General features: G+C 48.3%; 1 protein-coding gene across 1 annotated transcript; it reads right to left on the bottom strand.

Moving 5' to 3' along the window:
• Positions 1 to 10,639: 10,639 nt before the first annotated feature.
• Positions 10,640 to 15,748, bottom strand: LOC120940574. Its single transcript, XM_040353519.1, has 2 exons — positions 13,895 to 15,748; positions 10,640 to 10,856 (listed from the first exon to the last, which is right to left on the bottom strand). The coding sequence occupies exons 1-2, from the start codon at positions 15,267 to 15,269 to the stop codon at positions 10,849 to 10,851; spliced, it is 1,383 nt and encodes a 460-aa protein (XP_040209453.1). The 5' UTR covers positions 15,270 to 15,748; the 3' UTR covers positions 10,640 to 10,848.
• Positions 15,749 to 17,023: the final 1,275 nt, after the last annotated feature.

Here is a 17,023-nt window from a genome sequence, read left to right as displayed (position 1 = left end):
CAGAATCTACCAACTGAAAAGGTAGCAGTTGAAGTGCTCGCAATTTCGCTAAGCTAGCATTCAACCACTGGGCATGTGGATGGCTGGGAGAGTACTTCTTTCAGCGCTGCAGCAGCTGGGGCAGGGAAATTTGTCTGCTACCATCAGTAGATTTCCGGCATGTACTACTAGGTTGTGACACACCTATTTCTACACCTTCAGTCCTATCAGTGCAGGCTTCAGAGAGGACTGAGGGTCTAGTGGGGTTGGAGCTCCCAGCTGATGAGGGGCAAGGGGAGGTCCGCTTTGTTCTTTGGTGTGGGTCTTTCAGGTATGCTTGCCAATGAACTGCATGGCAGGTCAACATATGTCTGGTCAAGCATGTGGTGCCCAAGCAGGTGATGTTTTGGCCACGCGAGATACGCTTGAGACATATGTTGCAAATAGCAACGGTGTGATCTGATGCACATGTCTCAAAAAAGGCCCACACCAAAGAACTTTTGCAGTACCATTGAGACACAGCAGTGCCCTGCACAGGCGTAGCTCTGCGATGTAATGCAGTTGGTGTGCTGCCCTTAAGCTGGCCCCTGGAGGGCATCCTGCCTCTTTGGAGATGTGCCTGTGCCTCTTCCTCCTCCTCCTCCTCCTCTTCCTCCTCCTCTCTCCTATCAGGCACCCATGTAGAGTCAGTGACCTCATCATCCCCTCCCTCCTCATCACTGTCGAAAACCTGGCAGTATGCTGCAGCTGGAGGAATATGACTGGCAGATTGCTGTCCCTCTCGGGCACCCGCTCTCTCTGGGCTCACATCAATGCCTTCCTCTATCTGTGTTCCGTCATCGGAGGCTTCAAAACGCTGCGCATCATCATGTAGCATGTACCCAACACTGTGTTGAAACAGTTCGGGGGACTCCTCAGGAGGACATGGTGGGATTAGGGAAGGATTGTGTGATGCCATTGTGCAGAGGGAAGAGGACGCCTTGGCAGCTGCTTTGCCAGACAAACTAAGCTCAGCCTGGGTGAGAGAGGATGAGGAGGATGAGGACGGCTTGGTCATCCACTCTACTAATTTCTCTGCATGTTGAGGCTCAACACGGCCAGCTCCCGAAAAGAAGGACAAGCGTGTCAGATGGCCACGTCCTGAAGAGGATGCACCGTGTCCACCACCAGCGTTGCTTTTAGATGCAGAGCCTGCTTGCCCTCGTGACTCTCTGCCTCTCTTTGTTGTCCTTCCAGTCATTTTAATAGCCTACACAGGACAAAACCAGAAATAAACAGCACACGTGCAGTAAGAGTGACTGCGTTTATGTGCAATTAAATAGCCCACGTGCAGTAACAGCAACTGCGTTTATGTGCAAATAAATAGCACACGTGCAGTAACAGCTAATGCATTTATGTGCAATTAAATAGCACACCTGCACTAACAGCAACTGCGTTTATGGGCAAAAAAACAGCCCACGTGCAGTAACAGCTAATGCGTTTATGGGCAAAAACACAGCAAACGTGCAGTAAGAGCGACTGCATTTATGACCAAAAACACAGCAAAAGTGCAGTAAGAGCAACTGCGTTTATGGGCAAAAACACAGCAAACGTGCAGTAAGAGCGACTGCGTTTATGGCCAAAAACACAGCAAACGTGCAGTAAGAGCGACTGCGTTTATGGGCAAAAAACAGCACACATGCAGTAAGAGCGACTGCGTTTATGTGCAATTAAATAGCCCACGTGCAGTAACAGCTAATGCGTTTATGGGCAAAAACACAGCAAACGTGCAGTAAGAGCGACTGCGCTTATGGGCAAAAACACAGCACACGTGCAGTAAGAGCGACTGCGTTTATGTGCAATTAAATAACCCATGTGCAGTAACAGCAACTGTGTTTATTTGCAATTAAATAGCCCACGTGCAGTAAGAGCGACTGCGTTTATGGGCAAAAACACAGCAAACGTGCAGTAAGAGCGACTGCAATTATGGGCAAAAACACAGAAAATGTGCAGTAAGAGCGACTGCGTTTATGGGCAAAAACACAGCAAACATGCACTAAGAGCGACTGCGTTTATGGGCTAAAAAACAGCACACGTGCAGTAAGAGCGACTGCGTTTATGGGCTAAAAAACAGCACATGTGCAGTAAAAGTGACTGCGTTTATGTGCAATTAAATAGGCCACGTGCAGTAAGAGCGACTGCGTTTATGGGCAAAAAAACAGCACACGTGCAGTAAGAGACACTGCGTTTATGTGCAATTAAATAGCCCATGTGCAGTAACAATGACTGCGTTTATGTGCAAATAAATAGCACACGTGCAGTAACAGCTAATGCGTTTATGTGCAATTATATAGCACACGTGCAGTAACAGCAACTGCGTGTATGTGCAATTAAATAGCACACGTCCACTAACACTGAGACTATGTTTAGGTGTAAACTAAACACTATGCAGGCAATACAACACATTAGAGCACTGCAGCTAGCACAATCTACTGCCTAACAATAGGAATAGCTGATCTATGTACAACGCTAGGATGTATATATATCCTCTACACACTGAGGGCCAGATTAATGTAGAGCGGCGCATATATAGACCGGCGTAGCGCATCTCATTTACATTACGCCGGCTCAACTTAGAGACGCAAGTACCGTATCCACAGAGTATTTGCGCCCAAATATGCGCCGGCGTAACGTAAATTAGGAGGCGTAAGGTGGGGTTATTGAAAGTGGGAAGGAAGTGGGCGTGCTCCATTGAAATGAGCCGTGACCCCGTGCAAATGAAGGGCCGGCCGTACTGCGCATGCGCATGACACCGACTATGGTCAGAGCCTCTCTGCGCATGCTCAGAACTCGGCCCGGCGCAATCAGTGAGATAGGAACTAGGCCCGGCGTACTTAGTGAGATACGCCCAGTGCATAAATAGGCCCAGACATACGCCCTTCCATTGCAAAAGTACATCCACGTGTTTCCCTTCCTGAAGCAAGGTGCTTTTGCTCTGTTGTCTGTGGCTGTTTGTTGGTGTGTGTTGGAGTGTTCTTTGAAAGTTAGTGGAGAGTGTTATAGGAGATTGTATTTGCTGTCTGTTTGTGCTGTCTGTTTTTGGTGTCTGTTTTTTCTGTCTGTTTTTGGTGTCTGTTTTTTCTGTCGGTTTTTGGTGTCTGTTGGTGCTGATATGGCACCAAAGAAGAGAAAATTGAACTTCTCTGTCCGGGAGAAGGAAATTCTCACCAGGGCCATCACCCTATTTGGGCGATTTTTGCATGGCCCTGAGAGTCGTGACACCACCCCGGCCAGGAAGAAGCAGATCCTCCAGGAGATAGTATATGATATCAGTGCCTTGGGGGGTGAGACGAGGACCCTCAGTGGGGTCACCAAAAAGATAAACGATCTGAGGCGACTGGTTCGTGGGAAGCTGGCTGGATCCTCCAACCTGTGAATGTTTTGTGTCATCCACAGATGGGCGGGAGGGTGCTGGGCCATCTGGCCAGTCTGCCCCATCCCCCGGACATCAGCCTGAGGAAGACCCACAGGAAGGCCAGGAGTCCTCAGGGGAGGGGAGTGACCACAGCTCATCTCATGAGGAGGAGGAGGAGGAGGTTGAGGGGGAGGAGGTTGAGGAGGAGGAGGTCACCTCTGGGAATGAGGTACTACTCCATTTGGAGGAGTCTCCCCCTAGGGCTGGCACCAGCCAGGCCTCCACCAGGGGTAGCCCCTCCCACTCCTCCCCCAACAGGGCCCCCCCCAAGGGACTCCCCTACTGCCACGCCACAAGCCTCATCTGGAGGCAGGAAGGCCACACACAAGACTAGGGGGGTGGCAGAGCTTCTGCCGGCTAATCTACAGAGGGACCAGGCTCTTCAGACCCGCCATCTGGGTCAGGTCACCCGGACTTTGGCCTGGATGGAGGAGAGCCTGGCCTCCATCAGGGACTCAGTCATGGATGTGAGCTGCAACACCCTGGCTCTAATAAACTGCTTCAATGAAATGCAGACTGCCACAGCAGGCGTGGGTCATGAGGTGTGTGCCCTGACCCAGGCAGTACACGCCAATATGGCAGCCCCCACTATGGGCCTCAATAGGATTGCCTTGGCCTTGGAGGGCAGGCCGGCAGGTGGGCAGAGACCAGGGGAGGCTCCTCCTTCCCCTGATTCCCCCCCCCATGAGTCTCCCCAGAGGGGCCGTGGCCGTGGCCGGCCCAGGCGTGGGTCACGCCAACGTCGTTGAATTTTTGTGTATTTTTCTTTTTAGTGTTTTATTATTTTTTATTTGTTTTTACTGTGCTTATGATTTGTTTTATGTGTGTGAATGATGTATGATTGTGGGGGTGACATTCCTGCCGGAAAAGGGGTGTCATCCTCAGTTGTGGTGGAGTAGGGTTCCCCAGGACCAGGGAGAAGTGATCCCAGGTCCATGTGAATGGTGTATGAATGTACAGTAACATAATTGGAGCCTTGGCGTGGCATTGCTGCTCCCTAGCACCGTGCGGTGTACTGCTCTATCTATCTATCTATCTATCTATCTATCTATCTATCTATCTATCTATCTATCTATCTATCTATCTATCTATCTAGTAGAAAAGACACTGTGTCTCTATCTATATCTCTCTCTCTAACTGTCTGACTGACTTCTCTTTAACAAAGCCGGAACACACTACACGTGGCCGCCTTGCAGGCGGCCTTATATAGTGTGGGGCGTGTACTAAACCCCCTGAGTCATAATTGGCCAAAGCCACCCTGGCTTTGGCCAATTATGGTTCTTCGTTTTTTGCGCGCTGTCATTGGCCAAGCATGCAGGGTCATGGTGCATGCTTGACCAATCATCAGCGCGCAATGCCGCAGTGAATTATGGGCCGATGCGCGTCACTTGAATTTGGCGCAAACGACCCGTTTTGTTCGAAATTCGTCGAACGTACGAACAGACGATGTTCGAGTCGAACATACGTTCGAGTCGAACACCAAGCTCATCCCTATCCATCATTGATGGAGGGAGCATGCCCTTTGTCACTGACCAGTTTATTACTCTCAGCAACTCAGTTCATCCTTACTAGCTGTGCCAACATGAATCCCACACTTTCCCCCTCTCCAAAGGCAGATTGTCTCTGAAAGAGATATTTGTTCTCTATATTCCTTAGGCCCCATACACACGAGAGGATTTATCCGCGGATACGGTCCACCGGACCGTTTCCGCGGATAAATCCTCTCGAGGATTTTGATCCGATGGAGTGTACTCACCATCGGATCGAAATCCGCGCCGAAATCCCATCGCGATAACGTGTCGCGCCGTCGCCGCGATGATGACGCGGCGACGTGCGCGACGCTGTCATATAAGGAATTCCACGCATGCGTCGAATCATTACGACGCATGCGGGGGATTGATTCGGACGGATTGATCCGGTGAGTCTGTACAGACCAGCGGATCAATCCGTTGGGATGGATTCAAGCGGATAGATTTGAAAGCATGTCTTCAAATTTTTATCCGCTGGAAATCCATCCCAGGGGATAAAAATCCGCGGAAACAGATCCGCTGGATCGTACACACCAGGGGATCTATCCGCTGGAGCCGGTCCGCGGATCAATTCCAGCGGATGGATCCTCTCGTGTGTATGGGGCCTAAGAGTCACCAGTCAGTAGATCTGTTGTTCCTCTATCCAGTTCTTGAGTCTGTCGGTTGTCGGGTTGTTAATATACTGTTCTTTCGCTGTTGTTACGCTCTCCTTGATTAGTCTCTCCCAGTTCTTGGTCTGCTTTAAAATTTTTGAGATTTGTTGTATCATTATTAATCCTCTTAGGAAGGCCTTCATGGTATCCCATACTATTCCCTCTGAGGTGGTGCCTCTGTTCAGGTCCAGGAACTCTCCCAGGGGCACCAATGCCTTATTCTGGTCCCCCATAATTTCGCTTCCAGAACAGGCTTATCCTCCACCCCCCAGAATGACTATGCTCACCAAATTCTAGTGAAGGAGTGGTCCGACAAGCCGCTTGGCCTATAATTCACATTCCTTATCATGGGCATCATCTCCACGTTTCCCAAAACTAGGATGATCCTGGAAAGCGTAGAGTGTGTCCTGGAGAAGCACGAGTACTGTCAGGTATCCGGATTCCCTGTTCTCCAGATATCCCTCAGTCCAATTTCTTTAAAAAAGCTGGGAAATCGACTATCTCCTACACTGCTCGTTTATGTCCCTGGGGGAACCTATCCAGCTTGCGGTCCATTACCATGTTAAAATCCCCCAATACTATCACCGGTACCCCTGGCTTATGCAAGACAAACTCCACAAACCCACACAGGATCAATATATCAAAGGGGGGAGGGATGTATACGTTTGCAAGTGCACAAATTCTGTTTTGAATCTTAAAAAAAAAAAAAAAAATTGCCCTAGTTCATCAACCTTGGACTGCATACAAGGAAATGCTCACCCCCCCCCTAGAATAGGAGGTATGAACTGAATTAAATTGCATACTATAATCCCTCCACCTGTATTGGGGAATAGAGGTTTTAGTAAGATGTGTCTCCTGTAAACAAAGAATGGCCCCTTGAAGACTAATGCTAGGACTCAAGAATTAGAATAGGGACCTCCCCCAGAGGTCAAAGGTCAGAAGACAGGTACCAAGAGGTCAAGGGTCACGAGGTGTGGCTGACCCACCCCCACCAATGTGTACCGCTTACCCCAACTAAGTCGGGGAATGAACATTTCGGGGAAAGTGCTTAATACTTTAATAAAAAGTTTGTGAACAAAAGATAGACTGTTGTTTGCATTTTACTGTATATATATATATATATATATATATATATATATATATATATGTGATCCAACATATCTGGGTAGGGGGCACACATGCATGCCACCATCGGCTTGCTTTTACTGTGATTACACACAGTGGAAGCTGATTGGCGATAACAGGGTACTCAATGTCCTCCGGCACCAGACAATCATCAGGTAGAGAGACAGAACTGTGATCTGCCTATGTAAACAAGGCAGATCGCCATTCTGACAGGAGCGAAGGGATGGAGTTTATGTTCCAGCAAAGCAGGGAATGCATTTAATCTCTTCCCCTAGTAAAAGTCTGGCCAGTGTCATTAGTACAGTGACAATGCATATTTCTAGCAATGATCACTGTGTTAGTGCAACTGGTCCCAAAAAGTGTCAAAAGAGTCAGTTAGTGTCAGAATATCAGCCGCAATATTGCAGTCCTGCTAATCGCCACCATTATTAGTAAAAACATTTAAATAAAAAAATATCCTATTGTGGACCCTATGGGCCAGATTAATGTACATTTGCGGCGGCGTAACGTATAGCATTTACGTTACACTGCTGCAAGTTTTACGGGCAAGTGCTTGATTCACAAAGCACTTGCCTGTAAACTTGCGGCGGCGTAGCGTAAATCCGTCCGGCGCAAGCCCGCCTAATTCAAATGGGGCGTGTATCATTCCCGCGCCGAACGTACTGCGCATGCTCCGTTTTGAAATTTTCAGCCGTGCTTTGCGCGAAATGATGTTGCACCGACGTAATTTTTTGAACGGCGACGTGCGTTACGTCCATTCCTATTCCCGGACGACTTACGCAAAAAAAAAAATATTTAAATTCGACGCGGGAACGACGCCCATACTTTAACATGGCAAGTCTAAATGTAAGCCATGAAATAGCAGCTGTAACTTTACGCCGGGAAAAGCCGACTAGCGACGACGCAAGAAAATGCGACAAACGTGCGTACCTTTGTGGATCGCCGTAAACAGCTAATTAGCATACCCGACGCGGAAAACTACGCAAACTCCACCCAGCGGGCGCCAAAGTATTACACCTACGATCCGAAGGCGTACAAAGCCGTACGCCTGTCGGATCGAAGCCAAAAGCCGTCGTATCTTGGTTTGAGGATTCAAACTAAAGATACGACGCTGCAAATTTGAAAATACGCCGGAGTATCAGTAGATACTCCGGCGTATTTCTGCTGTGAATCTGGCCCTATAATTTTTGCACAAACCAATCAAAATACACTTATTGGGATTTTTTTTTTTACTAAAAATATGTAGCAGAATACATATTAGCCTGAATTTATGAAGAAATTTGATTAAAAAAAAAAAAAAAAAACAATTATTGAATAGGTTTTATCCAATAAAATAAAATAAAAAATATTGTATTTTTTTCCAAATAAAAATCCATTTTGAGTTTTTACATAAGGGGCCAGATTCACAAAGGTTAGCGGATCTTTAGATCCGTGTAACCTATGTGTTTTAAGATCCGCCCTCGCAAGTTTGTGAGGAAAGTGTCAAATTCACAACACACTTACCTCCAAACTTGCGACGGCGGATCCTAACTCCGCCGGCGGAATTCTAATTCCGCGGCTGGGGGAGTGTACTATTTAAATCAGGCGCGCTCCTGCGCCGATTTAAATACGCATGCGCTGTCCGGGGAATTTCCCGGCGTGCATTGCTCCCACTGACGTCGCTAGGACGTCAGTGGTTTCGATGCGTACGCAAACTACGTAGTTCCGTATTCGAGAACGACTTACGGAAACTACGTAAAAAAAATACAAATCGACGCGGGAACGACGGCCATACTTAACAATACTTACCCCTGCTTTTAGCAGGGGTAAGTATACGACGGGTACCGCGCTACGGAAACGATGTAAGAACACAGCGTCGGGTCCGCGTACGTTAGTGAATTTCGCTGATTTACATATTATTCAGTGTAAATCAGCGGGAACGCCCCCGGCGCCATTTTTAAATCCAAAAAAAGATCCGACAGTGTAACACAGTGTAACACTGTCGGATCTCAGCCCTATCTATGCGTAACTGATTCTATGAATCAGGTGCATAGATAGGACCAGTAAAAATCAGAGATACGATGGTGTATCTGTAGATACACCGTCGTATCTCTTTGTGAATCTGGCCCAATGTGTCTTGTAGCCCTGCACTATCTTTTATTGTCTTATCTCCTTCTACTCAGCTTCTGTGCACAGCTCAGTGAGATTCTATGACAGGGAGCTAGTCTGAAGCCTTCCTCACTCTGACAGACAATCTCAGTGAGAATTCAATGTAACATTTTTAGCCAAAACAACAACAAACAAGTAACACAGTAGCTATCTTATCTCCTGTATTCCCTGTCAGGCAGATTTGTAAGAGAGCTGCAGCTTAGACCCCTTTCCCACTGGGGCAGGAGGTGCGCTGATGGTATAGTGGTGCTATTTTTAGCGCCGCTATACCGTCGAAATTGCTGTGGCGCATTGCTGGCGGTATTACTGCAGTGTCCCATTGTTTTCAATCGGAAAGAGCGGTGGAGGAGCTGTAAACACACCGCTCCTTCACCGCTCCAAAGATGCGGCTAGCATGACTTTTGGAGTGGTCCTGCTAGCGCACTGCTTCAGTGTGAAAGCCTTCTTGCTTTCACACTGAAGAACGCCTTGGTGTGATAGGGGCCTTACAGAGGAAAGTTTTTTTTTATTGTGTGCACAGGGAGTTTCCGCTTAATTAACCAGGACCAGTTCTTTTTCTTACTACTTAATCCTTTCATTTCAACCTGTATGATCACTATTTAACAATTGTATCTCCTGTTCCATGTTTCTATTTAAAATGATTTGCTTGAAACATTTTTTTTTTCCCATTCAAAGGTTTATTGAAAAGTCAAAAGAAAAAGAATGCACAGATTGCAAAATGCATATGCAACTACACAAAAACAATCAATATGGAAACATTTTCTTTTTATAAAGCACACATATATACATTGGCCCGGATTCAAAGAGATCTGCGCATTATTTACGGAGGCGCAGGGCAACGATTTTGCCCTGCGCCCCCGCAAATTTGCTCTGCTGCCCTTGATTCACGGAGCAGAAGCTCTGTGAATTGCGTGGGCGCGCCGGCAAAATTGCCCGGCGCTAGAGCACGCAATTTAAATGATCACGTAGGGGGCGGGAATCATTTAAATTAGGCGCGCTCCCGCGCCGAGTGTAGAGCGCATGCTCCGTCGGGAAACTTTCCCGACGTGCATTGTGGCAAATGACGTCGCAAGGACGTCATTTGCTTCCAAGTAAACGTGAATGGCGTCCAGCGCCATTCACGAATCACTTACGCAAATGACGTGAAATTCAAATTTTGCGACGTGGGAACGACGGGTATACTTTAGCAATGGCTGCCCCTACTATTAGAAGGGGCAGCCTTACGCTAAACACGCCGTACGGAAACAACGTAACTTGCGTACGCAGGGCTCGCGCAACATTGTGAATCGGTGTTAGTATGCAATTTGCATACTATACACTGAGCACAATGGGAGCGCCCCCTATCGGTCATCGCAAGAATGCAGCCTAAAATCTGAGTGGCATAAGAGCCTTATGCCACGCAGATTTTAGGCTGCAGTCAGCGTTACGATGTTCCTGAATCAGGAGCATTCGTAACGCCGGAGCAAGTAAGCAATTGCGCTGTGTAAATCTAGATTTTCCTAGCTTGTGACGGAAAATATAAGTTATATGAAGACAGGAGGCGAGTATCTTATGCATTAACTTTCTTTATTTAATGCCCATAGCAGACACTTTAAAACTTTTCTATAAACTTTTAATGTAAAAAAAATTTCAGTTAGTAAGACTACGACTCCCAGCAGTCCTTGTAATCCGTAGCCACGCCCAGGTCGGTGACCTCTATATAACAGACTGCCCGACTAAGATCCTCCTCTTTCTTGCTGCGAAGCTCTTGCCCGTCGGATGTCGTCGTCTTGAACTGTATCCGTCCGGCCGGGGTCCGAGGAATCCATAACTTGGATCAGAGTCGTTCGTCGAGTCCCAACGGGGGTCTCGGAGAAATTTTAACCCAACGAGGGTTCAATAGGCGTTCCGTCCCAACAGGGGTAAGAAGACAGTAGAACTTTCAAGTATCCCAATCCGGAGTATTACCCAGGTACGATATTCAGTAACCTGTGAAGAAATCAGAGATATACATAATAGGGTGGGACGGGAGGGAAGATACTCGCCTCCTGTCTTCATATAACTTATATTTTCCGTCACAAGCTAGGAAAATCTAGATTTATATATCAGACAGGAGGCTCATATCTTATGCAAGTTTAAAGCTTAACATCTAATCCTGCAGACATAATATGCATATCCTGACAGAATACATTGCACATACAATATTAGGGTAAAACTGCCATGGATACATGCTCTTGCGGTCTAAAGTAAAAATGACGGAAGGTAGTCTCTGAAGACCAATCTGCCGCCACTAGAAGATCGGAGAGGGAGCCCCCTGACGTGACTACTTTGGTGGCCATGGCCCCTCTGGCGGAGTGGGCTCCGAAGAGGGACACATCAATACCAGCCATGTCCATGGCCATACGTACCCAGCGTGCCAGCGTGGCCGACGATACTGGAAAGTGTGGCTTGACATAAGACACCAGGAGTTGTGACAAACCCGGGGAACGCAAGCTAGCGGTCTGTAGTTCATATGCCTGTAGGCAGCGAACCACGCAGAGGAGTGGATGAGCAGGAAAAAAACGGGTAGAAGACCGATTGAATACCGGTCTTAGTCCTGCGCACTACAGAAAACTTGACTCCTTGCGGTGAAAATTGTCGTCTAGAGATATCCAAGGCCTTAACATCGGATACCCTTTTAATGGACACTAGGCAGAGGAGGACTGTCAGTTTAATGGAAAGGAGTCTTAAAGGAAGATCCGAATTATCCTCCCACCTGGCGAACATATCCAGCACCTTGGAAACATCCCAGGTTGCTTGGTATCTAGGCCGTGGGGGACGTTGGAATCTTATGCCTCTCATGAGTCGACAGACTAACGGGTGTTTGCCGATCGGTAGGGAATCCACAGGGCAGTGGTATGCCGAAATAGCTGACCGGTAAACATTTATGGAGCTGAACGATTTGCCAGATTCAAAGGAATCTGCCAAATAATTCACCACTAAAGATACAGGGGCTCGTACAGGATCGACCTGCCGTCGATCACACCAACGCACCCAGAGCCCCCACGCTGATCGATATGCCGATCGAGTCCCGGGGGCCCAGGCCAGGGCGAGGAGGTCCTGAGCTGACTGTGAAAGGACGTTGTCAGCGTCCGCGATCCCGAAACCAGCCACGCCAAGAGTGGTAGGTTGTCTTCTAAAATTAGGGGGTGTAGTTCCCCGTTCGGATTGGTGAGAAGGTGGGGAAAGTGAGGCAGGAGCCTGGGACGATCCGCGGTCATCCCCAACAGGAGGGGAAACCACGGTTGGGTCGGCCACCACGGTGTGATCAACACCACAGTTGCCTCCAGGGTGGCAATCCGAATGAGGAGTCTGGGGATCAACTGGAAGGGAGGGAATGCGTAATGGGTGCCCTCCGGCCAAGGTTGGTGCAGCGCGTCGACCGCATAGGCCTCTGGGTCCGGCCTCCAGCTGAAGAAGCGGGGCAGCTGATGATTGAGGCGTGAGGCGAACAGGTCTATGTATAGTGGACCCCAGATCTGTTGTAGATGGAGAAATACTGAACGATCCAACTGCCAGTCGCTGGAATCTCGCAAGTACCAGTCGGCCACTGAGTTGGACACGCCCGGAATGTATTCCGCGACAGGGGTTATATTGTGGGCTAAGCAATAGTGCCAGAAGTCTTTCGCGATGGTCGCTAAGACCTTGGATTTGGTACCCCCCAGGCGGTTGACGTACTGGACCGCCGCCACGTTGTCCATGCGGAATAGAATACAACACGTAGAGGTACGAGGCATAAAACTCCTGAGAGCGAATAGAGCTGCCAGGAGTTCTAGGGCGTTGATATGGAGCTTGGTTTCCTCTACTGACCAAGTCCCTCCGGTGGATGCCCTGCCGCATCTGGCGCCCCAGCCCCTGCGGCTGGCGTCCGATTCTATGACCACATCCGGGTAGGGATTGAAGATGGTCCTGCCGTTCCATTCTACGGCATGGCGAAGCCACCATTTCAACTCCTCGATCGTGTCCCGACATAGGGGAACCTCGTCGGTGTACCTGAGACCTTGTCTCAGGTGCATGATTTTGAGCCTCTGGAGGGCTCTGTAGTGTAATGGGGCCGGGAAAATAGCTTGGATGGAAGCTGCTAAGAGGCCCACAAGACGCGCTAGCGTGCGGAGGGATAGGCAACCCTTCCGCAGTGTAGTCCGGATCTCCTTGCGGATCAGAGCGAGTTTGGGGCTGGGGAGGCTGAGGGTAGATTGGATGGTGTCCACCGTAAAACCCAAAAATTCCATCTGCTGAGCAGGAATCAATATTGATTTGTCCTGGTTGACAATGAAACCCAGTTGTTGTAACAATGACACAGTCCATGACATGTGAATATGGGCCTGGGTCTCTGAGAAGGCTAGAATGAGGATGTCGTCTAAGTAGATGACCAGACGAACCCCCCTGCTCCTCAGTGCCGCCACCACCGGTTTCAGCAGTTTGGTGAAACACCATGGGGCGGACGATAGTCCGAATGGAAGGCAAGTGAATTGCCACATCTTGCCCCTCCATAGGAACCGTAGGAGGTGTTGTGATTCTGGGTGTATGGGGACCGTAAGGTAGGCATCTTTCAAATCTACTTTCACGAGCCAGTCCCCTGGGTGTAGGAGGTCTCGGAGGAAGTGTATACCTTCCATTTTGAAATGTCGGTATACGACATATTGGTTCAACTCCCTGAGGTTGATCACTGGGCGATAACCGCCGTCTTTCTTGTGCACTAAAAATATATTGCTGATGAACCCTGGGGAGCAATGGTCTACTTCTATGATAGCCTGTTTGGCCAGTAAATCTCGCAGTTCGTTGTCTATTAGAGCAACGTTCTGGTTTGCGAAGCGGATGGGTGGCGGTATAACATTGAGTGGAGGAGATGTTACGATGTCCACAGTGAACCCCGCTACAGTGTGTAATATCCACGCGTCTGCCGTAATCGCAGACCAGGTGTGGATAAAATACCTGAGACGTCCCCCCACAGGAATGTGACTGAGTGGTGTGTGCATCATACTCACCGGTGGGAGGTCGGGATCGTGGGTAACCTCGTCCCCCTCGTCCTCGCCATGGTCTGCCTCGTGGTGGAAAGAAGGGGGCAGGTTGTGCCACTGGAGCGGCGTAGGATTGAGCCTGCGGGTACTGGTATTGTACTGGGGCTCTATTTTGTGGCCTGTAGGAAGGGGCACGGCCGGCAGATCGGCCTCTGTTTCTGCCGGCCCTGTTAAAAACCTTGGGGGTCCCAGCTTTCCTCAAGGAATTTTGAGCCTTGTCCAGGCTCGTAAAAAGGCCCACAAATTTATTGACGTCTTTCAATAAAGAGTCTCCAAATAACATGCCGTCCGCAGACGGTCCGGGTTCTGACTCCGCCAGGTGGGCTAACTGGGGGTCCAGACGCATCAGTATAGATCGGCGTCTTTCAATCGAGCATGCCGTATTGGCAGTGCCAGCCAGGCATATTGCTCTTTGCGCCCAGCCTCTCAGCTGTTGTAGGTCGACCGGTTGCCCGGATGCTGCCGCCTGTTCCGAAAGATTGAGGATCTTGGTCAGGGGCCCCATCATGTCTAGAACACGATCTTGAATGGATCGGAATGATCGTTCTACCCCTTTTCTCTGGAATTTGCCAGATTTCATTAGATATTTGGTTAAAATGGGGTCTATCTCAGGGGTAGCCACCACTTTATTGGGTATAAGGGGTCTAGGGCATTCAGCCCTAAGTTTGTTGCGACTAACCCTGTCAAGGGATTTTCTAGCCCATAATTCTATGTATTGGTTCACCTCTGGTAGAGGGGTCCATTCTCCAGAACGCGGGTGACTAATAGCGTTTGGATCAAAGAACGGTTCTCCTAGGGAGTCTAGGAGAATATCTCCCTGCGTGGCAGGGTTGGCAGCTGTAGTGAGCGCCGTCTCCCCAGCATCGTCCTCATATGAATCCGGCTCTGACTCATCCGATCCCTCTAAGGGGTCATCAGAATCCTCTTGTGGAGAGTCAATGTATGAGTCCGGTTTGGCCCTTCTTGCGGCCTTAGTCCCTTTAAATTGTAACTCCCTGGGGTCCAGGGGTCTATTTGAGTGCGTCTGATGCTGGGGTTGGTAAGCCGTGTTAGGGTTTACCTGAGGCATATTATTTCCTTCCCCTGCCGGGGAGTCAATCACCGCCAGGGTGTGCTTCCTCTTCTGAGAGGCTTTGCCTTTTTTGGGCGGTGGTTCGTCGCCTTGCGGCGTCGGTAACTGTGGGGCCATGGGTATATATACCCTGGAGGAGGCAGCAGAGGACAGGGCAGCCAGGATGGATTTATTAATTAGCTCCTGAATCTGGGCAGCATTCAGGGCTGGGGCTGTGTCCCTATTGGTGTTATCCTCCATAGGATCCGTAGGGGCAGGGAGGTCAGACATGCTGCCGCTCTGTATAGCTATATATTTAGTAAGGATAGCTCTTAAAATTAGGCTATAGACACAAACAGTAAGGCAATATGGGTAGTGTTGCTTAAAGGCAGGTAGGGGTTAATCCACGCTGCCAGGAGTAAGGCAAAGAGAAAATAATTCTTGCTAAGGCAGGCAGGGGTTAAATTACAATACCAGGCTCTCTCCTCACTGCCGTCAGTGCAGGGACTGACTTTGCAGCGTGAGGAGAAAGCCTACACCTTCTGCCTGAGCAGAGAGAGAGTCACATGTCCTGTGACTCTCCTCTGATTGGTCGCCCCTCCCTCCTCCAGCTCTGAGAGAGCATACAAGCTTGTCTGAGGAGAGAAGGAGGGGGAGACGAATCTCTCCCCCCCGCGGTGCGCGGGAAAGACGGGGAGGGAAGGAGAATATGTGCCTCTGTGAGGTAAACAGACGCACCAGCACCTCTGAGGGAAAAAGAGGGAAAAAATACTTTAAAAAGAGCGGCGCTCGGCGGTACAGGTACTGTACAGCAGCCCAGGGGAAAAACTGGGCAAAGGTACAGGTCAGTGAAATAAAAAAGGGGGAAAAACGTTTGGTACAAAATGAAATAGGTAACCTATATACCTAATATGATTACATATATACCTGTTATGAGTAATACAGCACCATTATAAACATATATAAATAAATCACTAACAGCTAAGAAGTGACTACCTATTAACACTAATCAGACGATTAAGTACAATCTAAATATATATATATATATATATACTGAAGTAAATACACTTATAATAATAAAATATATAAGAAAATTTGCCGTGAGTACTTATCTTTTGCTATGAGCAGAAAGAAAGAGGAGGATCTTAGTCGGGCAGTCTGTTATATAGAGGTCACCGACCTGGGCGTGGCTACGGATTACAAGGACTGCTGGGAGTCGTAGTCTTACTGACTGAAATTTTTTTTACATTAAAAGTTTATAGAAAAGTTTTAAAGTGTCTGCTATGGGCATTAAATAAAGAAAGTTAATGCATAAGATATGAGCCTCCTGTCTGATATATAACCTATGGTTACACAGGCGCAATTGCTTCTTGAATCTGGGCCATTGTTATCTTTAAGGATTTACTATTAAAAATACATGGTTTAGGGTATATCGGTTTTATTTTAAATCAGTAAGAACTATAAACTACTGATGCATTATGAGAACAATGAGATGTATGCAAAATATTTTTTATTTCTTTTGTAAATAACTTTAACATGCTTTGTACCAAAATTGTAATGTTGCAGTTAGTAGAACAAGCAGCAGCATACAATCTATTAGCCAGATTCAGAAAGACTGGCTTAATTTTGTGCGGGCAAAGCGTATCTCAGATACACTATGCCGCCGTAACTTAGAGAGGCAGGTACCGTATTCAGAAAGACCTTGCGTCCTAAGTTACGGCGGCATAGTGTAAATGGGCCGGCGTAAGCCCGCGTAATTCAAAGTAGGCTGGTAGTGGGCGTGTTGTATGGTAATGAATCGTGACCTCACGTAAATGACGCGCCTAACGAACGGCGCATGCGCTGTCCATGGACGTATCCCAGGGCGCATGCTCAAAATCACGTTGCAAATAGTCAATGCTTTTGACGTGAACGTAACCTACGCCCAGCCCCATTCACGTACGACTTATGCAAACAACGTAAACGACGTGAAATTCGACGGGTGTTCCGACGTCCATACTTAACATTGGCTGCGCCATCTTTTTGGTGGTTTATCTTTACGCCTG

Source organism: Rana temporaria, chromosome 5 (assembly GCF_905171775.1).
Source record: "Rana temporaria chromosome 5, aRanTem1.1, whole genome shotgun sequence".
NCBI classification, from domain to species: Eukaryota; Metazoa; Chordata; class Amphibia; order Anura; family Ranidae; genus Rana; species Rana temporaria.
Note: the sequence above shows the minus strand (reverse complement) of the source record. Positions and strands in the feature narration are given on the sequence as shown.